Source organism: Trichinella spiralis (genome assembly GCF_000181795.1).
Source record: "Trichinella spiralis strain ISS 195 chromosome Unknown Scfld2, whole genome shotgun sequence".
NCBI classification, from domain to species: Eukaryota; Metazoa; Nematoda; class Enoplea; order Trichinellida; family Trichinellidae; genus Trichinella; species Trichinella spiralis.
Window position 1 is genome coordinate 2,841,479 of NW_003526941.1, and position 23,947 is coordinate 2,865,425.

The 23,947-nt window shown below is 35.6% G+C and overlaps 4 protein-coding genes across 4 annotated transcripts; 2 read left to right on the forward strand and 2 right to left on the reverse strand.

The window, feature by feature from the left end:
• Positions 1-702: 702 nt before the first annotated feature.
• On the reverse strand, positions 703-1,017 carry Tsp_03118 (E3 ubiquitin-protein ligase synoviolin-A). Its single transcript, XM_003379409.1, has 2 exons — positions 917-1,017; positions 703-808 (listed from the first exon to the last, which is right to left on the reverse strand). The coding sequence occupies exons 1-2, from the start codon at positions 1,015-1,017 to the stop codon at positions 703-705; spliced, it is 207 nt and encodes a 68-aa protein (XP_003379457.1).
• A 6,551-nt stretch (positions 1,018-7,568) lies between these two features.
• On the forward strand, positions 7,569-8,861 carry Tsp_03119 (hypothetical protein). The gene is made up of 3 exons (XM_003379410.1): positions 7,569-7,599; positions 8,559-8,611; positions 8,766-8,861. Exons 1-3 carry the CDS (start codon positions 7,569-7,571, stop codon positions 8,859-8,861), a joined length of 180 nt encoding a protein of 59 aa, XP_003379458.1.
• Positions 8,862-12,184: 3,323 nt separating this feature from the next.
• Positions 12,185-12,595, reverse strand: Tsp_03120 (hypothetical protein). Its single transcript, XM_003379411.1, has one exon. It carries the CDS (start codon positions 12,593-12,595, stop codon positions 12,185-12,187), a length of 411 nt encoding a protein of 136 aa, XP_003379459.1.
• Positions 12,596-17,990: 5,395 nt separating this feature from the next.
• Positions 17,991-23,214, forward strand: Tsp_03121 (plasma membrane calcium-transporting ATPase 3). Its single transcript, XM_003379412.1, has 14 exons — positions 17,991-18,138; positions 18,537-18,731; positions 18,809-19,168; positions 19,242-19,379; positions 19,655-19,858; positions 19,922-20,124; positions 20,197-20,332; positions 20,397-20,635; positions 20,749-20,990; positions 21,106-21,616; positions 21,674-21,880; positions 21,966-22,376; positions 22,967-23,074; positions 23,167-23,214. Exons 1-14 carry the CDS (start codon positions 17,991-17,993, stop codon positions 23,212-23,214), a joined length of 3,150 nt encoding a protein of 1,049 aa, XP_003379460.1.
• The last annotated feature ends 733 nt before the right edge of the window (positions 23,215-23,947 follow it).

The following is a 23,947-nucleotide window of genomic DNA, read 5'->3' on the forward strand; positions in this document are numbered from 1 at the left end:
TGTTGACTAGATTGTGGAAAGAAGAAGTTGTGCGAATACAAATTTTCATACTACTCATTATAATTACTTTAATTGTAATAGCTTTAAACTGGTTGCTAACCGCGATTACGGATCACTTTTCGAAATAATTGAAAAAGAAAATTCACTTAGCGCTTGGCGCGCGATATTGTGTGTGTCTGCTTGGGTTAATTTTCTTGATGCGATTGCTTTTTTTAACGAGTAGTATGAAAAATGTTCATGTCCTGTGAGCACAGTCATCATCGTCAGTGGTTTTTTGCAATTGATTTGGTTGTTTTGTGTATGCATGTATGTGTCGCCTTATCCTCTACATCAGTATTATTAGTAGCTTTTATTAAATATACATGTGTATGTGCTTGTTTTTTTCTTTTTGAATTTATTCATATATCCTTCAATTTGTGAAAGGATGTGCGGGGGTTGGTGTTTTTGAATTGGAATCGACGGTCGCCTTAGGAGGTGACTTTTAATCGACTCGTTTGCCGTTGGTGTTGTTACGGGCAAGGTTATCGTCTGTGTTCTGTGTGTCTGTGCACACCATCGCTTGCACTACCTTGTTTGAAGAGTTCATTTCGGATCGATCGATTCTTGTCATTCAGTCAGTAGTCAGTTGGAGTCTGTATGTTATTTGAATAATAATTATTATTATGTTGATGATGATGATGATGATAAACGGTTGCTTTATTATTAGTAATATTTGTCAAGCACTGAAGTTCTTTTTAGCAATGGTGGGCGTGGACAACCTGAGGTTTCTTTTATATGTATGTCGAACTGTTTTTTGGTGCTTGCTTGACTGAGAAATGATTAAAGTAGAAGTGAATTTTTTGTGCTCAGGCCAAGAAACTGTGCGATTCGAGATTTAAAAATTGAGATGCAAATGTCTGGCGGCTTAGAAGCTAACCTTCTTCGACAATATTCTTCTGTTGGCTGCTTTTGTTGAATAATTGATGAATAATAGCACGCATCAGTTGCCGATTGTCGATTGTCGGCAGTGTCTGTCATTTTGAAGAGTAGATCTTTTTTTCCTGTTCAGCGAAAGATTATTTCCAAAAGAAGATGCATATAGATTGGATATATATTTCCGTGATAAGCAGAAATTACGCAAATAATTTTCTCCAAGTGACGAGCTTGTATTTGTTTGTTTGTTTTTTGTACTGTCAATGCTTAATGTTGAATGTGGGGAAAATTTTGTGGAAGTGAAAAGAGTTTTAAATAGCATGTTGTTGTTTATTGGACGGATTGACAGAACCACCGAGAGAGCGGGCTGTGTTCTGTGCTTTTGAGCCGTGAGCTGCTGTGCGTCGTGTGTGTTGACATTGCATTGCCGTGGTTTAAGCAGTTAAAGACCGATCGATTTGCTTGCCTGATTTGATCGATTCAAATGTCATAATGTTGGCCTTGGTTTTGCTGTGTTGCCCGGATCGCGCAATGTTGCATGTGCATCGTCGTCAGACGATATATCACAGCTGAATTTCTTCTCTTGTTCAGCTTGGTGTTGTTACAAATTTGCTGCTCATCCATCCATCATTCCCCACAGCAGCAGCGATCTAGCATCTCTACTACTGCTTCCCTTGCAATGGTATTTATTTATGTTCATTTTGCAATTTATTATTCATCATTTACAAAACAAAAATGCATTTGTAGTAATGCTATTTATGCAAATCTTTATTTTGTATTGTTATATATATATGTAGAGAGAGAGAGAGATAGAGAGAGGTAATAGAGAGCTTTAGACTTTAGTCAGCAGCAGTATTGTTGTTGTTGTTATTGTTTTTCATATTTGTAATGCAGTTCAAAAATTGTTCGGCTGATAATAAGCGGAATGTATACATGATGCTGTGGAACAACGAATGTTGAAAGAGGAGAAAAATCCCTCTGATCGGCTATGAAAATAAACACGTGGTGGCTTCGTCTTCTTATTTTAACATATTTACAATCGATAAATACTTGTTTGTCATAGTGCGGGCTGCTGTAATTGATTCATCTTGTTCGAAACTCTCCCACTCGCCGCCACTCTGCTTCGTATTTATCCACATCAATGATGGAAGATTGCACTTCTTTATTTTCTGTCTTTCGTCAGCGACAATCTTGTCTAGCTACTTCAAATTCTACAAGAAGCTCTCATTTACCCACCGAAGTGTTCATTTTTGATTTATACTATTTTATAATTCTGAATTTCTTCATTGCTACCTATTATTATTATTATTATTATTATTATTATTATTATTATGTTGTTGTTGTTGTTCATATATTATGATTTGAAATTGCTTTGCTTTTTTTGAATAATCAGCTATCCTTTTTTACATTCAAAAGATAGATGAATAAGAAAGGGTTTTTTCCATTTTACTTTCTTTAACTGACCCCTTTTGTTATCAGAAATTATACGCGAATGGAAGAGCAGCCGTCTGGGCGTGGCAGTTTTTCTATCTTTAATCATTCACATATGTTCTTGTTTGGGTAATAATTATCTATCTTGCATTTTCGAGGTCATCACACAGTTGCAAGGCTATTTTATTTGTCATCGTACTATTAATATTGTTGTTGTTGTTGTTGTGTATTCTACAATCAACGTGGGTGATTATAAACAACGTTTTGCTAATATTTCTTCTATATGTGATTTTTGTAATTATATCCTCTCTTAAAATTTTAATGAAAAAGCAGCAACGACAGGCACTATTTTAACATCTTGGTTATTTATTATTCGTTGATTTCATTTTTTACCATATCAGGAAGCATGAAATTATGTACATTTTTCAAAGTTTAGAGATCATCTTTGATTGAAACGGTGACAGGTGATTTCGTTTGTAATGATTCATAAAATTACTAGAAATGCGAAAATTGAAAAGGGAGCGAGGTGGAAAGAAAAGAATTGTTAATCGGATTTATTAAGCTCATATTGAATAGATGAGATGAGTTTGTTAAATATTTATCATTGCAAATTAATATATTATTTTGTTGGAAATGTTCAAATTGTATGTATTGGGTTGAAAAGATGTTCGTTCTACAAGTGCAAATTGGTCATATAGTTTGGCAGTGAGTAAGAATGTGTATGTAAACTGTTTGTGAGAATTGTCGGAGATGGTGAATTGAATAGGATACGTTTCCATTTTGATTTGTCTGTTCATCTGATGCAGATTTGTCAAAGAAGTATTTGCAGATATCAGTTGCGTGGTGATCTTGGCAATTGTCAAAGATCACCTGGGAATTTGTCTCTTTAAGGAATCGATTTCTTGTTCAACGTAATTAGCATTTTTCAATCTTTGTTGGGTGCTTTTCAAGTGAAAGCATTCATTTTTACCATGCATCATATCTTGCATTTTGTTCGCGTTTGATTACTTGTTGTTGTTTTTCTAGAAAATTCATTTTATACTTGAAGTTTTCACTTGAAAAATTTTATATTTTCAGTTGACGTGAAGAGGAGAAAATTTAAGGTTCACCACTTTCGAAGAAATTCACAATTTTACAATTGGAAATAACGATAATCAACCAACCGCCAATTCCTGCGTTCTCAGTTCATGTTTTGTTCGATGCCTGCTTATTATAGAAGGATGCCATTTTGCATATACAGTTTTTAATGCCAATGTCATTATTGCGCAAGGAACAATGATGCGTCTGAACGTTTGATTGAAGGCCTGTAATTGCTTGGTTACTCATCTTGGACGATGACGATTGAAGAATTCGATATAAGTTTTCACTGATTTACTCTAGTGGATGCAGTGTGACGACAAACGTTATAGAATTTCTTTGATTTATTTATTTGCAGAACAGAGAGGAGTGGCCATTTGGAACCTCAATTGAGACTCGCAATAGAGAGAAGAACGAGACGCAGAGAGGCAGAGAAAGAAAGAGAGAGAGAGAGGGGGGGGGATGAAAGCTCCTCTAGTCATTTTATCGAAATGTAACTTCACAAAGATGTAAAAAAAGGTACGTAAATATTTTGGCAAAGATAAAAGCTTTTTTGTTGTCCATAAATTTTCTGGTTAAATATTAAATCATGATTATGATTAGTTTGTAATCATTTTTAATTATATCCAATTTTGAAGAATTATTCTTCTTTATTATTCTTGTTAACGTTCACTCAGGTATTTGCAATTTGATCTTTGCTTGCAGTTCGTTTAAGAATCGATTTTTCATTTTAAATATCTAACTATATGTTGCAAGTGATTTTCGTTCAGCTATAATAGAACGCTTTTCACCATTGTGTTCTATTATGACGCAGCTGTATGAATTCATTTTCATTTTATTTCTATTATTCTGTGTATTCAATATTTTCTTGTCTTTGTATTATTGTATTTTTGAAAATATTATACTCCATGAAAGCCATAATTTTAATTTATTTCATTTCATTGCTGAAATTGTTTTCTTACTTTTCTCTTTCTCTTCCTCTGTTTGAATAATATTTGATGCTTAAAATAGAGAAGTAAAATTTGTGCTGGGGCATAAAATTGTGACATAACAATGTTTTCTTTCATGACCAGGGGTTTATTATTAGCGATCGATTTGATTCAGTTTTCAATTTTACTTGGTTGGTTTTTTTCTTTTTCAACTTTTGCATAAATGTTATTTATTGAACTGACTGTGTATTCATTTTGCTCTCGAACAATTATTCGCATTGATGGAATGCTGTAGTTGTGATGTATTTCTAGCTTTGATACTGGCTTTTTCCAGTGTTATTGCTACTTTTTTTTTATTGTTGCGTCATGCACTTGTGCAGATATTTTTGTATTCGATTTTCGATTTATATTATTTTTGTTGTGAAGTTTCTCTTCTGCCCTGAGCTTGCTCTTGTTGATGAATATGAAATTTTGTACAACTTTACATTTCAAATATAGATCACCCTATATTTAAGATGTACATTTTATGCAAAGATTGAAGAACAGCTGAATGAATGTGTTGTTGTGTATTTCTCGAAATGCGCGAACCCATTACAACTGTTCATCAGCTTTTATCATCATTATTAACATTAATGAATATTTTTGCCTCGCTTTTTGTTTACATGTGAATCATTTTCTTTGTCACGACTGAATTGCTGCTACCTCTGGACAGCGTCGTTGCATAAAGAGTTTTATTTTATTTATTTTTCCTTTTCAATAGAAAAATTTATTGACAATGTAAATTTGAAATTGTCCTGTTTAAGTGATCGACTGTATATTGGCAATTTTATTTCTTACTCTTTCAAATTATTACATTGCCCTGTCGTCGTTTTCATTGCCTTCAGAAAGCAAGTACAATGTATAATTGCATTGCCTGTTGCAGCACATCTGATGCAATTTGCAAAACTAATTCATTTGTATTTCATTTCTATTTGTCATCATTGTCACAAATTTTTGTTCTCTTTATATCATTTGAATTATAATTTTGATAAAATATTCTTTATTCTTATTCTTAATATTGAATTTCAAGTTTTATGATATGAAAGGAAGGGTAGCTCATTGATTCTCACCTAAACAAATTATATAAATATTATTAAATATTCAATTTTTCTTTTATAAATGAAAAAAGGAAATTCTCTATTTACCGAGTCGAAATGGGTTCCATTGTTGTGGAAGAATTACCTCGAGGGTGTGTCTGACTTTGTTTTATTATTGGCCTGAAGTTATTTTTAATGGAAATAATTGGTGTTTTTCGTTTCCGTTTTTAAGTTGTAGTGTACTCAGTTTCTATGCTGAAATGAAAATATGTTTCTAATAAATCTGTGTAATTTTTGTATTGTATTTTATTTATATTTAAACGTTTTAGCGTGGTGCAGATAAACAGAATTTTCATTTTTTAAATTGCATTTATTTTATACTTACTTATGTTTGGTTTTTCTTCAGTTGTTTTGTCATCATCGTATTTATTGTGTAATAAATGTTTAATTTTTAAGAAAATCATTCGAAGCGGTGTGATGCAAGTATTTTTTTGCTGAAATTGGTTGCAACTGAGACGTGAATTTCATCTCATTTGAAATACATCGACAAAGAACTTGACAGATTGGTAATTATTATTTTTTTGATTGAATTGGAAATTGTTTTTTGAGTAGCGTTAATAGTGTTGTACATAAAGTGGAAAATTTTTTTCAAGTGAAACTGTAAACAAAAAATTGTATATAGGGAGGACTTGTAATTTTGAATGCAATTTCACCAAAACTGTTGTTGTGTTGTTTGATTTGATTGCTTATTTCAGTTTTTTCTCTTCTCCCAATCAAAACCAAGAACCTTTTTTTACGTTAAAAGAAGTTTATTTTAGTGGAAAGACAAAAGCATAGTTTGCATAATTATGGCGAACTATTCTTGCATGTTTGCAATTTTTTCACTGTCTGTTATTTTACTGCCTAACAATTTTTATTTTCTACACTTCTTTTTTACGGGCTTTTTGTAATGAGAAGCAATTGGATTCGGTTATTTGCAGTGGAAATGATGTCGCGCAAAAATGTGATTAGATATTTTAATAGAGCAAGCTATTCAGTTGGCGCCGTAGCGCCGATCAGCTGCTTGGTCGGCGAAGCGGCCAAGCCATCACCACCAGAAGCAGCAGCTGAACATGCTTTTTCGTTTTCAGGAAGGTTTGTTTTTACCTTGGAGACGTTTCCACCAGTGGAGAGGGGAAACTGAGAGAGAGAGATGGAGAGAATGAGAGAGCCAATCAAGAGGCGAGGGTAAAAATGATAAATGTCGCATAAGTAAATATAAACTCAAGTAGCAGCAGCCGGTGTGTGTGTGTGTGTGTGTGTGCTTGTGACGACTGATGTGGATAGATGAGATTCGGAGGGAAGGGGGTGGGGAAGATGTTTCAACTATTATATAAAACTGCCCCCTCTCTCCCTTTTGCTCTTTTGATTGCTTTGCTATGCTATGCTATTCTATGCTTGCTTGCTTACTGGCTGAAGAAATTGCAAGCATTCACCGAGAGTTGTTCTGGTTTGCTTGTTTTTTTCTTTCTTCATTTCATCCTTTGGTCATTTTTCAGCTTTTACTACGGTTATGTATTTCTTTTAAAATTATTGCAAAATTGAATATTGCAGTAATGCGTTCAAAGTTTGAGATTTGTTCTATTTTTTAATCAACAAATATTGCACAATCTTTCGTTAGTAGTTGATTACGTTTAATTTTTTTGTTTGTAGCATTTTCATTTCATTTCATATTTGATTGAAGTTACTTCTTTTCAATTAAAATACTTGTGAATAGTACTTCTACTTTCAGACGAATAATTTCAAGTAGTTCCCCATTGATACATGATGTACACGGATGAAATCAAGTCTCCTTTTCAATTTTTATTGTATTTTTGATTTTGTTTTTTGGAAACAAACACCTTAAAATGGCATTTAATCTTATCATTACCTGATAGTTGAAGTTACTGTAATTTGGCGAAATAGTACTGTAGGAATCGAAATTAATTCTTAAATTGAATGGTTGGTTTTCTTAATTTTACGATGAGCAGCGATTTCACTTAAGCTGACGACAATTTGCTCAAAATTTACATATGGCTTTTATATATTTGTGAAAAAAAAGTTTTTTTTCATTCGTCTTGATTTTTTCTCTCCAAGCCAGTAGTATTAGTTTCAGACTTTGCAGATGGTTTGCGTTTGCTTGAATTATCTGCAATGTTAGTTTGCTGTTGTTGTTTATCTTTTCCGCTACTGCGTTCGCATTTTCTCTGTGACTATATTTCAAGAGGCTGTGTGTGTGTTTGTGTTTGTGTGTGTCAAAGAGATTCTTGTTATTATTGACTTTCTGTCGCAGTAGCGCACTGCTATTCGTTGCATTAGATTGAAATATGCAATATGTTTGTTGACACTGTGTGTGCATGCGTATATTTTTTTTCTTATTTATATTTTTATGTTTTCTGTCAGCTGAAATTATTTTCTCAAAGAACATCCGATACGTCTCCAGTTGAATATATTGTATCTGGCTGGCATTGGGTTTTTTGTTGTGAATATTCGGAAATCCACTGCTGCTGCATGTATTGTCACTAGAATTGTAGTGCCTTTTTTGATAGCATATGTTTGTTGAAAGTGAATGATTTTTACATTTGAATATATTATTATTATTATATAAGTTGGTCGGTGAGTAGTTGTTGGAAGTGTACCATAGTCAGAATAGTTTCCGTTGTTTTGGATTTTGCAAGCAGCTATTTTCCTGAACCATTCTCAGAGGTATATCACATTTGATTCATTTTAATATTAATGCAAATTATATGTGAACATACAGAGAGAGATAGATATGCGATTGGGAAAAAAGGAAGACAATTTTTCCTTCAACGAAAAATATGGAAAGTGAAAATACTGGCATATCTTAGCTGCAGTTTTTCATTTTTCTGTACAAGCTTGTTTGCTTTCTCGTTGTCAATGGACACGAGAACGATCACAGTGGGGGCATTCGTTATGTGGACACATGCAGAAGTGGTGTGCATTCTCTCGTCAAGCTGTTCAGGCGAGCGCGCAGCTATTGCACCACACAGCTTCAGCTTGTCATTCATTTTTTTTATCAATATCCGCTAGTCAAATCCAAATCTGCAATTTTAATACAGCATGTAATTTTTTTGAATTATTTCTTTGTTTTCAGTTTGGCTCTCTTTTCAGCTTTTCAAATCCAACTTGCGTTTGGTAACTCCGCGAGTAAGTATTAATGCGTCTGTTTTGCTGAAACGCTGATTTAATTTTTTAAATGGTTTTCTTATATATATGTATATATATATATATATATATATAATTTTTTGTCGAACATACTATTGCAATAAATTAATTATCCTCATTGATTGATATTTTTCAGCGCAATTTGAATGAGTTCATTATTTTTGTTGTCGATCGTGTCATTCTTGCGGGATTTCATTTCGAGTTACTGAAAGGTTGTAAAACTGTGTCATAAAAACAATACTGATACTAATTTCAATTAATTATTTCATTTGTAGGTTAAATATTTTTCTTTTTTTCGAAAATAACATCGTTATTTTTTTGCAGTAGCTTATCAGTGATTGCAAAATGAAGAAAAATTGCCGTGATTGTGTCCAACAACAAAGGTAAGTATGCTTTGTAAAGAAAAAATAGTTATATTTTGCTCAACGTTGAGCAGTATTTTAAATAGGTATGCAGTGAGTGCATTGATGGCAGGTGGTGGTCGATCGAAATTGTCGATTGCTTGCGTGCATTGCTTATTTTAGAAATAATTTCGTGAAAAAAAGAAATGGCTTTTCCTCTAGTATTGCAAATTAGCAATAATCATCTTTGGGTATTTTATTATGGTAATAATTTTTTATTTGGCATTTTAGGCTTTTTATGTTCGGTTGCAAGGAAAAGTATTCAGTTTGAATCGTTGACGCCATATTGTATTGTTTAATGTGGAATTGTCATTTCCATTTTCCCTCGTCAAAATATATCCCAATTAATTGGGCAAACTGTTACTGTGTTTGTATTGAAAATGGTTCTTCAATTTCTCCAATCTTCAATTTTTTTTATTTGACCAACAGTAACTCCATTACTGTTGCTTGTTGGTCGGCGGCAAGTGAGTTTTTGCTTATGGAGCTTTTGTCATCTTATTTTATTGTAGTTGTAGCTGCTTGTTCTGGTCACTACGCATGCGCAGCACAGAAATTGGAAAATTTGCTGGAATGTTTTTAAAATTTTTGATTTCTCGTCCAGTTATTATTGATTTTTAAAAATGGACACACAACAATTGTTGACCGACCGGACTGATTGTTCTCCTCATCATTTGCTCGTTGGAATGGATGGTTTTTGAGTAGTAGTAGTAGTGAAATGTAGGAATATGAAAGTGAAATTGTTGTGTTGTTAGTTGGCTGCCATTTTTGAAGCTCTGATGTATTGTTGTGTTGGACCAAAAGCGAAGAAGGCATTGTTTTCGCTTCCATTGTTAACAGAATACAACACCATGACCCAGTCTAGCTGGTCGAACTTGTTCCCCCTTGTAACTGTTACATTTTAGCACAGTGGGTTGTTAGAACAGTGTTTTCCAATGCTAACGACAAAGTCACAATAACTGATCATTATTGCATTTTGTTTGAAGCATGTTGGAAAACAAAGAAGAAGAAGAAATGTTCAACAGTTTGTATCTATTAGTGGTGGTGATTGATTGTATGTTTGTTCTGTGTTGTTCATTTCAATTTTTATTCATTTCTTGAAATTGGTAAGTATGCATGCTGATGGTATGGCAATGGTTTATAGTGATGGTTTAATTTTGCATTCTTGATGCAACGTGAAAAATTAACAAACTTCGTTGCAGCGTGTTCTCGTGTAATAATCAACCGTATGCATTGCTGCTGCATTTGTTGCTAGTTGAAGAACAGCGACAGCTGTTTTACGCTTTTAATAACGGCTGTCAGTAGTTGTGTGTATGTATGTATTCTGACGCTGGCGAACTTCTCTCTCTCTCTCTCTTTCTCTTTGCATTCCTTCATTTCCTTCCCTTTCGTTTCCTTTTCCCTCTGCCTCATCCTCTGGTTCGATCAAACAGCATGAAATACAGCTTACTTGAAGCTCTTGTTTTGCCGCTAAATATATTCCATATTGCAGTTCATCATTCGGACAACAGAAATTGAATGAATAGAAGAATATGATTAAAATAGCAATCATGGTTGTCATTATATTAGAAGAAGAAGAAGAAGAATTTTAAAAAAATAGGTGGAATACGAAGAAAATGATGACGATGATGATGGATAAACTAGAAAACAGGAAAAATGCATTTTCAGTTTTCTAATTAAATTAAGTTAAATTAAATTAAATAATAATTCATTCACTTACTTCACTACGCTACGCGGCGCCCGTTTGAATCGTGCTGCTTTTCATTGTATTATTTTTATGTGTTCTTTTTAAATATGGGATCTGTTTTCAGCATATAGTCCAAGCGGCATTTGCTGCCGTGCGTTTAGTTTTACCGATGCTACGAAGCGAAAGTTAATCAAAGGAAGAAAAAGAGAGAGTAGTGAAACGCGACGAGCGATATCCCGTTTTGGGCGTTGGGCCAGATCCCAACGGTTCATTCAACGGTAAGGATGCTTATTTATTTATTTATTTGTTTGTTTTTGTGAAACGGTACAAAATTTAGTCGAGAATTTTGCGTTTGGCAAAAGATTTTTGCCCTTCAACAAGAAAGAGATAAAATTGCTTTTAACCAAAGTGACTTCATTCATGACATCACCACCACCACCAGCGCCGCCTCCATCATCATCAGTTGATTGCTGATCCACGACGACAATCTTTTCACTTTTTTGTTTTGTTTTTCATTTTTTATTTTTCGTTCGACAACTCTTACCTCAGTTTTTTCATCGCAACTACTACAGATATTACAATTCACAACTAGTGGTAAGTAGAATTTATGTTGCTTTTTTTAAGTTTTTTTTTTGCTTTATTGTTGTTGTTGTAAGCATTTTCTTTGTCAATTCATGCAAATTGATGTGAATTCGATCTTTTCTTCCCAATGTTCCGCTTGCATAGCAATTGCATTAATCTGCGACCGATTTATTGTACTGCATTTGCTTTGTATTGCATTTTGCATTGTGTTGCAGTGTCAATAGAGAGACAGGGAGGGAGGTGGGGGTGATTTTTTTGATTGACATTTCATTTGCTTTCTTGTATTGTTCAATCTTTAAAACTGGTGTAGTTATCGAAATAATTTTCTACCACTTTTTACCTATGTCATTCCGATGATGTAAATGTCGTCATTTGGTATTATTGCATGGCAAGAGTGGTGTTTCTGTGATGATGGGCGACATTATTAATTTACAATCAGCTTACTCTTCAAACTTGAACTGACGAAAAAGAATGTTTTCAATAATTTGTTAAATTGAATATTGTTTTTTGGAAAAAAGATTTATTTCACTTGGTGGTGGTACAGATTGATTTCGGCTGTGGTAAAAACAACAAAATAGAGTTTGGAAATTTGATAAGCACACAAAGAGACACAGCGTCAGTAGAGAAGCAAGCATTTATTAGATTTTCTTCATTGGATCTGATGACACATTCTTTTTACGCTGTTATTTAACAATATAAAAAAAATATTATTTCATTCAACGTGTGACGTATTCGTTGTGATGGAAATCATCATATTTATTTATTTATTTATGTTCTTTTATTAATAATGATGGCTTGGATTTGACCATTGTAATTTTGAAGATAACAACAGTGATTTATTTCGCTGACGATCGGTGGATGCTGATGTGATAATAATTATTATTATTATTATAATAGCGCAGTGTATTGGTTGAAGAAGAAAGGAAGGATAATCCTGGGTGTTGTCAGATGATTATTGTTTTGTTCTTCTATATTCAACGGGGTTGAATGCGTGTTTTTTGTAATTGCTGCATTAACATTGGATAACCAAGGGCATGAATCATCATAATTATCAAACAGAATAAGAAAAAAAAGCACTTCCCTAGTTTGTTTTCGGGTTGACGTGTCTGCTTGCTTGTTTGCATAATTTTCGAGTAATAAAGGATGGCCACTTTTGAGTGAGCTGAAAAATGACAGGCAGATTTTTCTGCTGTTCATATTGCACAGCTGACTTCGTTGAAGTTCGTTCGCGTTTTGCTTGCCCAAATCAAATGGCAAAGCCGCAGGGGGAGTTTGCAACAGCAAACGACAACTAAGCATCGACGATGATCATCGGCTCGGTTGCACTCGTTTTTCCTCTGTTTCTCGCAGCTTATTGTGATGGGAACGTTTCGACATTGATTCGAAATATGTCACTTTTTACGTTGTTTAAAAATAAATTTTTTTTGATGTTTTTCCCGCACATCCTGGGGTAACCAAATTCTACAGATGAATTAGTTGAATATTCAAATGTTGTGATGACGCTTTCGATGTTTAGCAGTATATAATTGATTTATTTACTTCAGCAGCAGCAAACGACAGCTTTTAATAGCGAGGTTCTTTTTTTGAAATGTACTTCAATTAATGTTTGTTTCAAAAGCAAGAAATGATGTTCGATGACAGAGGAGTGTGTTTTGTGTTGTTTTTATTGTTGTTGCTTTGTTCATTTCTTAATACCATTCATCAGTGCATATCGAACGATAAGCAGTTCTTTCCTAGTTCAAGCGTATTTGTTGACCTTTGCCAAATTCTGTGTGTTGTACAGCTGTTTTCGACAAACATTCATGCATGCTTTGCAAAATGAAGATTACACCTAATATAGTGTATTTTAGGTGTAAAATGAAAATATGTTGTTGTTGTTGTTTTTATATTGCTTTTTTAATTATTATTTTGCCATTACTATTTTTTGCGTACACTTGATGTCATATTTGTCATCCGGTTGACTGGCCTGGGAGAGGGGTAGTGAAAAGTAGAGAGGTAGAGAGAGGAGGGGTAGGTTTAGAAGAGGTAGAGCGATGAAAATGATTTGTGGCGTTGCGCAACGCTCGAGACTGACTTTTTGACAGAACGCGTTAAGTTTATTGCTTTTTACGGTGGCATGCGAAGCAATAAACGCATCCTGTCTGTGTCATAGAGATGATTGTTTGAAAAATGATCAGCCGACTGACATAAGCATTTTATTTATTATTGCTCATCTCCAAAGAGGCCTTTCATCTGACGTACGTGTGTGTAGGAAATTTGCATATCTATTATCAGATTTACTCTGCAATTGTTGTCTGTTTGAATTTGAATCGATGAAATCATTTGTATTATTATTATTATTATTCTAATTATTAGTCGGCGTTTTTGTTGTAAACGAAACAATTCAGTTCAACAAATTGGATATCGTTTGACGTTGGCGCCAGTTGCGTGAATAGTTAGTTAGTTGTCTGTTGAGGTGCGTGCGAATTGATTGCTTCCGCAGTATCGGAAGCGTTCTACAATGCGATCCGCTTGCTCAGTGGTGACATTGATTTAAGCCCCTTGGATGGGAGAGAAAAATTTTTGAAAAACGATCGACCACCAAACGCGCGCACTGCATTCAATTTGTACTTATTGCATTCAGGTGTGCACAAAATTCTCATCATCATCATCTTCTTCTTCTTCTTCATCATCATCATCACTACGTCTACGATGCTTAGTATTTTTTCATATATTTATTTATGTTTTTCACTGTGTTACTTCTGTTTCAGTTGTTTTTTTTTTGTAAAATTTATTCCGCAGCTATACTTAATTTGTATGCATTTTTAAAATGTGTGTATACACACAATTACCCTAATTAATTGTTCAAATGCATGAAATTAGAAATGAAAATTTTAATCTGATAAGTATACAACTTTCAAATGTTTGTTTAATAATGTCCATGATAAAAGGCTGTTAAAATGTAAATTGTGTGCATAAATTGCAAAGTTGTTTGTAAAAAAAATTTCCCATTTTAAATGTATAGGCGTAGATGTTTGACGTGTGTTTGTGGTGCTAGTATTGCAGAATTGATGATTTTTAGCTAACGACAAAGTTAGCTCATGAAGTGTTCCGTAATTATTGCAATCAATCGTTATTCTTTTCCGACAACCAAAAGTTATTTGACGCTGACAGCTACGAAAATGCGTGCTTTATTCAAGTTTCTGTGTAGTAAATTATTTTTCACCCCCTTCTTAACGATATATTGAATTTTTCGACCATGCGAGAAAGCCACCCTGCTTGTCTATTGTAAAAACTGCTTTTCATTACAGTCGTCGTCAGACGAAGACGAAAATCAATTGCTGCAGGTTGGTATGGATTTCAAGGTGGATGGATTATTATTATTCCTCGCTCCCTCTCTCTCTCTCTCTACCTCTTTTCCAGAATTTTTCTTCCTCTTATTATCATCATCATCATTATTATTCACGCACATTAAATATGTTCTGATTCGTCGTTTATTAGTTTTCAATTAAGGAATATCAATAATGTATGGCCTTCCATGTTCTGAGTGACGATATCTGTAATCAGTGATGCGCGTTATTGGAATGATATTTTAATGAAAATTTTGAAAAAAAAAAATTTTTTTACTTGCTTTTTAATTTTCCTTTTCACATTCACGCATTTACATTCTGAAGTTAGTTGAATACGATTTGTGTGTGTTTGTAATTTTACTTGCATGATGATTATTTTTTCTTCTTTTACTATTCGATCACTCAGTAAGTATATAGATGGAGGAATAATTGAACGTGGAAAGAAGATTGAAAGAAAATCTTTCCAATGAAAATGTGCAAATGGTCATTTCTATTAAAAATGTGGTTTGCATTTAGTAGTAGTGATGAATTATGAGTTGAAAATGTTTTTTAGTTTTATTTACATCATCATTTATCCCATCTATACGTAAGATGAATTCGGTTTTGAAATGGCGCGATAAAATCGCCACTGTCAGTGTGGATAGATCGATTGTATTCGATCGCTTATTGTCAACGGAGATGGAAGCCAAAGCATTTTCAACTTTTCTACTAATGTGAGAACATTATTTATTTAGTGCGTGTAAACAAACCTTGTCTGCATATTTCGCAAAAGTTGCATGCACATCAACCAGCAGTAGATATCGATTCTGTTGACTCTGACAACGACCTGGTCGTCTCGATGGCTGCCACCATGTATATATATATATATATATATATGCAGCAGATCATTCTAATCACTGGTTCACTCATTTTGTTTTACACTGAGAATTTTGCACTTTATTTTCAGTTTTTTTTTTCATCTGATGTTGATTTTACATAAATTACAACTGGAGAGACGTTTTTCTTTTGATGAATAATAACTGTAATGGAAGGTGGAAGTTATTTTATACATTACGAGAAATGATGCATTTGGTGTTTTTATGTCGTTGCTGCTGTGCACTTAATTTAATTTTTATTCCATTTCTGTCTTTTCTTCTTTGGTTAAAAATGGACTATTGGAGAGACAAGTTAATTTGAAATATGCAATACAGTGAATGCAGGTTGACTGACTGGCTATGAATCAGCCAAGTAAGTACTTATTGTAATAAAATTCACGCCATCTTCGTTGCAGTTTTTATCTTTTTCGTTAATGCACAGCATGCACGCACTCACAAATGAGAAAATTTCAAAAAAGTAGAATTTTTAAAGCATCGATGATGGACATGGAAAATTTATTTGCTCGCTAATTGAAAATTTCTTTTCAAACAGTTGTTGTGCGAATAAATTATCGCTTTCACCACCAAATGATTATAATTTTTTGTCGTCAGCCGGTGAGATTTTTGTTGATTTTTTCCTCTGTTTTCTTCATTTTATTTTATTTTTTTAAAAATCAAATTTAATTGTCCGTTGACTTATGGCATCTTTTGTCGTGCAATTTTGCTAATAGAGCACGTCTGCAATGTGGGCTGGCTTTTTTTTATTGTTATTACCATTCACGGATCATCGTCATCATCTGTCTCTCCGTCTGTCTGTCTGTCTGTCTGTCTGTGTAATAATATAAAGCTGAGCAGCAGCTTTTTATTTCCCTTTTACCTCTTGGGTTATTATTATATTAATCTTTGATCAGTTGGTCAGCTTTTGCTTTTTATTCTCTTCATAATCTTTATTTTTAGGACAGTTTTTTTTCCTTCTTTCTTATGAGAGACTCTGATCGAAATAGTAAAACTTTTAACAATAATAGTAAAGAGGGAGGGGTTTTTTGTACTTATTCAGTATCAATATCAATATCAATATTTCATCAGTCTTGTTAGTAGAATTGGCGTTGATATTATATTTTGCTGATTGAGAAGCTGACTTGTCGATGATACTTTCTTTATGTTGTTAATTTCTTATCGTTGACTTGTAGATCGTGTAACTAGCTAGCTGAAGCGGTGGTTGAATAAATATCCGGAAGCATATGAGGCGAGTAGGAGGTGAGGAATGTTGAAGGAAAGGCGGTGGCGATTCATTTAGTTGTTTTTATTTTAAACAAACAAGGATCATCAATTTTAAAGTTTGTTTAATGTGTTTCATTGAAACAAATTTTATCTCATCCGCCCAGTGTTTTTATTTGTTCATTAAACGGATCGTCGGTTTATTTTCATAGTTGAAGATAACTTTTTTTGAATTTTTTAATTTAAAAAGTATATTCAGGTTTAGTGTTTTCTGCTGTTGAGACAACTTGTGAGATAGGCGGGAAAAATTGAAAACACCACTACCATGTAATAATTACTTTTACTACTTTACTCATTGTTATTTAACTTTACTTGCTTGCTTACTTACTACTGCTTCTACCACTAATGCTACTACTACTACTGATACTGCTACTGCTAGTCTGCTACTACTGGCTTAATGTCGCAGCCGCGTTTTGTTGTTGGCTGCAAAATTTTCTCGCACTCGTGATCCCGTTCGATCGCCTGCCTCTCTTTCTCTCTCTCTATTTCTACTCGACGTGTTTTCTCTTGTCTTACTTCTCTCTTTCTCGTTCATGTGCACATGCACAGCTTTCTCTCTCTTTCCCTCTTGCTTTTCTTTGCTTTTTCTTTTTATTCATTTTGTTTCACATTTCTATAATCTCTCACTTCCCCTTACACACACATGTATGTGGATATGCCTCACTTTCTCGTCTTTTTTTGTTTAACATATTGTGAATAGTTGTGATATTGTTTATTTATTTATTATTTATTTATTGTATTTGTTATATTTATTACGCAGTTTACCTTTTTTTGACAATAATAATTATCTTGACCATTTTGTGGATGGTACTTTTTTGTGAGTTAAGTTTTTCCATTTTTAGTGATGATAATTATAAATGTGTTTTCTTGTGGAAAATTGAATTTTTTTTTGCAAAAGTTCTCAGGAAAACTGTTGATTTCATGCTGTCGTTTGTGCTTCTATATATATATTCTCAGTGAAGTGTCATTGTTGAGAGGTAGCTGTTGTTGTCTCTAGCCGATAGCGGTGATTTTTTGCAATCAAATCTGGCGCGTTTTGTTCTCATCGTCCAACCCAGCCAAGCAGCAACCTCTTCCATATTTCGAAAAATATTATTTTCAGCTCCTCCCATTGATTAGTTTCTGTTACGATTAATTATTAATAATCATAATACTACAATTTTCATAAACTAATTTGTTCTTTTCTTTGATTATTTTTCGTTTTAGATTGCAAATCGTCGCTGATTGGCAACGATGTCCGGCAAGGCGGCTTACGAGTGTACTGTGGAAGAGCTGCGTTTGCTCATGGACTATCGTGGCACAGAGGCACGGGACAAGATTGTCCAAGACTATGGCGACATGAAGGAGTTGTGCCGCAGGTTGAAAACTTCACCTACACATGGTATGTACGTTGTGCTTTTGGGGTTGCTTTTGAAATTGCAATGGGTCTCTGTGAAAAGTGGGTTCGTTCTTTTTCTTTGTTTCTTGCTTCTTCTTTCTCTTTCATCTTTGTTTACGCTGTGCAATGAGCAGGGTAGGATTATACGGCCTTGTATCAAAGGGGGGGGGGTGCCAATCAAAAAGCATGACTTGAAAAAGACTGGTGGCAGCTGCCGACGAACGGGCGACCCATCATCGATCGATAGTGGAAATGAATAAATCAATACATTTTTCCCGCTTATTTTGTTTTTATTTCGATTATTGCTTGCGCTGCTTGCTTGGGGTAGAGTTAAATGTGGAATGATTGCGTTTTTTTTGGAAATGAAAAGGCGAAAAAAACTAATGTTGTTGATGTTGCAGGTCTCAGTGATCCCAGCGATATTGAACGGCGGCGGCAGATATTCGGCGCCAATTATATTCCTCCTCAGAAGCCGAAAGCATTTTTTCAACTTGTGTGGGAAGCGTTGCAAGACATCACGCTGATTATTTTGGTCGCCGCCGCGATCATCTCGCTCGGTCTCAGCTTCTACTCGCCACCGCATGATTCAGAATTTGGTAATTTGATGTTCATTTCTTTTATTTTAGAAAAAAGTAATGCTCACCTTTTTACATTCATTTGTTTTTGTTTGGAGGTGGTGATGATTCAGAGCAGCAGGCTAGTTGGATTGAAGGTTTGGCAATCTTGGTCTCGGTGGTGGTCGTTGTACTGGTGACCGCGGGTAACGACTACACCAAAGAGCGTCAGTTCCGTGGTCTGCAGCAGAAAATTGAACACGAGCACAAATTTTCTGTCATACGCAATGGTGAGCAGACGCAAATTTTTGTCACTGATCTGGTCGTCGGTGATATTTGCATGGTCAAATATGGAGATCTCATACCGACCGACGGTATAATTATACAAAGCAACGATTTGAAAGTTGATGAATCTTCTTTAACCGGCGAGTCGGATTTTATTAAAAAAAGTGTCGACACGGATCCATTCCTTTTGTCTGGTATTGGCGCAGTGATGTTTTCTTTTTCTTTCTCTCTCTTTTACGTTATCTCCAGCACAAATAATACTCTCAGGTACTCATGTGATGGAAGGCAGTGGCAAGGTAGTGGTAACGGCTGTCGGCTTGAATTCTCAGACTGGCATTATTATGACCTTACTTGGGGCTGCGAAATCTGTGGAAGAGGAGGAAATGAAAAAGAGAAAAAAGCAGGGTAGTACATAAATAAATTATTTATTTTCAATTGAAAATCTTGCCATTTGTGAAGGGAAGAAAAATCGGAAGAACAAATCTTTTTCCGTCGAACCACACGATGCTACACAGTCTTTGTTAGCTGGAACAGATTTGCGTATGTGTATTTTATTTATTGTCAATTTTATTTCAAGTTATCGTTTTTGTTTAATGATGAGCATTTTTCTCGAAGCTGGATTCTTTTTTTATTGCTCCAGTTGATTGTGATTGGATGGCAAAATTTTGCTCTCGTTTCAGATAACAGTAAAGTGCCCGGTGATGGTGTAGTTATTAGTGATGGAGAAACGCATCTTCATGCGGCGGCGAATTTGAAGCCAGACAAGAAACGTGACGAACAGCAACAGCAGCAGCAACAACAATCACAGCAATCATATACGAAGAAGGAAAGATCCGTTCTTCAAGCTAAATTAACCCGACTGGCGATTCAAATTGGTTACGGCGGTGTGTGCTATTTTTATTTTTTTATTTTTGCGCTTTTATTATTTTTTGGTATGCTTTTTTAAGGTTCTTTTATTGCTGCGTTGACCGTTATTATTTTAATACTGCGATTTTGTATCGAAGAGTACGGCATCAAAGCTCGGCCGATTTCTGTACTTGATGTACAGTATTTTGTCAAATTTATCATCATTGGCGTTACTGTGTTGGTCGTGGCCGTGCCTGAAGGACTTCCTTTGGCGGTCACGCTTGCCTTAGCTTATTCGGTTAAAGTGAGATGGAGAAGTTTTTTTTCTTCCTTTTGTTTTTCGAAATTTTGCTTTTGGTTGCAAAATGAATTTTAGAAAATGATGAAAGACAACAACCTTGTTCGTCACTTGGATGCCTGTGAGACAATGGGTAATGCCACTGCCATCTGCTCGGATAAGACTGGCACGCTGACTACTAATCGTATGACAGTCGTGCGAAGTTATATTGGAAGTGAGAAACGACTGATGTTGTTCACGTTGTGCTTTTTATCCAAAAGTTGTTTATTGTTCTTCAGAAAGCCTTTACAAAGAGATACCGAAGTGGGATCAGCTTGACGAGAACATTCGATCGTTGATGTTGACTTGTATCAGCGTGAACAGCAGCTACGCATCGCAAGTGGTGCCCGGCGAAAAAGGCCAGTTGCCCAAGCAACTCGGCAACAAGACAGAGTGTGGTCTTCTTGGATTTGTGATGGCCATGGGTCAGAGTTACCAGCGAGTTCGTGACGAGGTGCCTGAAGATCGACTAGTTAAAGTATGCCACAATCTGCGCATGATGATGATGATGATGATGATAATGATAATGATAATGATGATACGCACATTCACAAATGTAATTAAAAACAACTATTTTACCTATTTTGTTAGGTTTATACGTTTAATTCAGTACGAAAGTCCATGTCAACTGTGATTGAGAAGAACGATAGCCAGGGTGGTTATAGGCTTTTTTCAAAAGGCGCATCGGAAATTTTGCTTGGCAAATGCAAGTTTATTCTTGGAGCCGACGGTACAGCTCAGGTATTTCGTCAGCAGGACAAAGATGAAATGGTGCGCAGGGTGATTGAGCCGATGGCTTGTGATGGCTTGCGTACAATATGTCTAGCTTACAAGTGAGTGCGAGCGAACTAAATCCATGCACTGCACACGTAGTAATTGTGCAGTTTGTTTGTGTTTGCTGAACAGAGAGAAAAATAATAACTTCTTCTACTGATTGCAATTTTGCAGAGATTTTGTCGCCGCAAATCCAGAAAACAATCAGATACAATATCGAGGCCAGATTGACTGGGACGACGAAAACGCTGTGGTGAAAGATTTGACTTGTATAGCGATCGTCGGCATTCAAGATCCGGTCAGGCCTGAGGTACCGGATGCTATAAGAAAGTGCCAACGTGCCGGCATCACTGTGCGCATGGTAACCGGCGACAACGTGAACACGGCCAGGTCGATAGCGATGCAGTGCGGCATTATCGAGCCTGGTAGCGATTTCCTCATTTTGGAGGGTCGAGAATTCAACGCTCGCATCCGTGACCAGAACGGTGAAATTCGTCAGGAACTGTTGGATCAAGTTTGGCCAAGATTGCGAGTGCTCGCCAGATCCTCGCCCACCGACAAGTACACGCTGGTCAAAGGCATGATCGACAGTTCGTACAGTGCCAATCGCGAAGTAGTGGCCGTTACCGGCGATGGAACCAACGATGGCCCGGCGTTGAAAAAAGCCGACGTTGGCTTTGCAATGGTCAGAAGAGGAACATTTTAATTTTCCTGTTTTTTGCTGAACGTTGCATTTATGCAGGGAATAGCCGGAACTGATGTGGCGAAAGAAGCGTCGGATATTATTCTGACCGACGATAATTTTACGAGCATCGTCAAAGCAGTGATGTGGGGTCGGAATGTGTACGACTCGATAGCGAAATTTTTGCAATTCCAGTTGACTGTCAATGTGGTTGCCGTTGTAGTGGCGTTTATTGGAGCGTGCGCAATTGAAGACAGTCCATTGAAGGTTGGTCTGTTGGTTAAATTAGCATTCGTCATGTGATGGATGAATGAGGGCAAAAATTCCGTATCGAATCGTTTTATCTTTGCAGGCCGTGCAAATGTTGTGGGTGAATTTGATCATGGATACTTTTGCCGCATTGGCATTGGCCACAGAGATCCCGACCGAAGAACTGCTCAGGCGCAAGCCGTACGGTCGTACGAAGGCGCTCATCTCGCGCACGATGATGAAGAACATCATCGGGCACAGTTTGTACCAGCTGGTGGTGATTTTCACGTTGGTCTTTGTCGGCGAACGGATATTCGACATTGACAATGGCCGCTACGCGAAACTGCATGCCCCGCCCACGCAGCACTTCACCATTGTCTTCAACACGTTTGTCATGTTGACTCTGTTCAACGAAATTAACGCCAGGAAAATACACGGCCAGCGCAACATCTTCGAAGGCTTGTTGCGCAATCCGATCTATTATTGCATCCTGGGCGGCACGTTCATTTGTCAGGTATTGTTGTTTTTTTTTATTTTTGCTTTTTTATTCAGTATTTTCTCTTCATTTTGTTTAAAGAAATTGATAGGCAATTTGGCAAAATTGATTCGTTTCTCTGTCATTTTCGTTTTGTTGATTTAAACAATAGATATGCTTGAAAATTGAATTATTTTTCATTGATTCTGCGCAATCTAAGCATTGTTTGACCTGAACGATGCCTAGTGTGTGTGTATTTTTATATTGCTTGCACTGCCTCCCGTGCAATTTTTCCACAACCCGAATTATTGCCACATCACTTGCTTTGCCGGTCGGTTGTGTTGATTAAGCTTCAAAATAGGGTTGATTGTTGTTAAAGATGACTAGAAGAAGTTAAAATATATTCATCTGTTTTTCTTCTTTTTGGATGAAAGTTGTTTATTCGCTTATGGCTTGTCGTCCTTCTCCTTGTCGTCATATGCCATTAAATTGCTGGTATGCTTTCTTCCAATCGATGCGCTAGTAGCATCTCCTTTGCATTTTCTACATTCACTGCTGCAATTTGTTTCGTTTTATTCACATTTTCATTGTCATATATATATATATATAGTCTGTAATAATTCTTTTAGATTTTTATTGTTCAATTTGGAGGATTTTTCTTCTCCACTGCTGCGCTCACCGCTGACCAATGGCTATGGTGCATTTTCTTGGGCCTCGGTGACCTTCTCTGGGGTCAGGTGAGTAATTTCCATATTTCAAGAGAAGCAGTCAGTTTGTTTGTACATATGAATTTCAGATGTAAGTGATTGTTAAATTGTTCTTATTTCAGTTCTTGACGCATAGTGAGAATAAGGTGATGCAGTTGGATTTATTTTAAATTGATGTAATTTTGCTGTTAGGTTGTCACATCGATACCGTCGAAAAAGCTGCCGAAAAAGTTAACTGCGTTCTCTGAAGGAACGGAAATTCCGATCATCTTCGAAAATCCCAAAGGTGAAGGTGACGAAGACGACATGGACAATCGTTCTGGCCAGATTCTTTGGCTCCGCGGTTTGACGCGCCTTCAAACGCAGGTACGTTGTGTTGTTATGTGCAACAGTAGTGTAGTAGTAGTAGTAGTAGTAGGATGATGATGATGATGACGATGATAGGCTCTGTTTCTATGTTGTTGTATTTCATACCCCGCACTTGTTTTTCAATCGTGCATATTTTTTGATATTTGATTTCATTCCATTCATTCTGTTGCCATAATATTCCTGGCTTTGAAGAAAACAGAACCGAGGAGGCGATGATCATCACCAAAAACTGTAAAAAAGAAACATACCTATTTTCCCCGAATAGTTTATCTCATTTGCCTGGCTGCTGCTATCTCCAGCTCTGTTGTTTCTGTTCATTTCCCCTATTTGTGCTCATAGACAGGCGTAGGCTTTATTTGTTTTTCGTTAAAATTTTTCTTTTATTTTGTGGTTTTATTTTTTTATCCGGCTTGCGTTCTCACCACAAGCATCAAGTGTATATTTTGATGGAATAGTCGTCGTCTTCTTGGCTCTGTTTTTATTTTTGTCTTTATTGTTTTATATTGTTTAGCACTTTTTGTGAAAATGTTATTT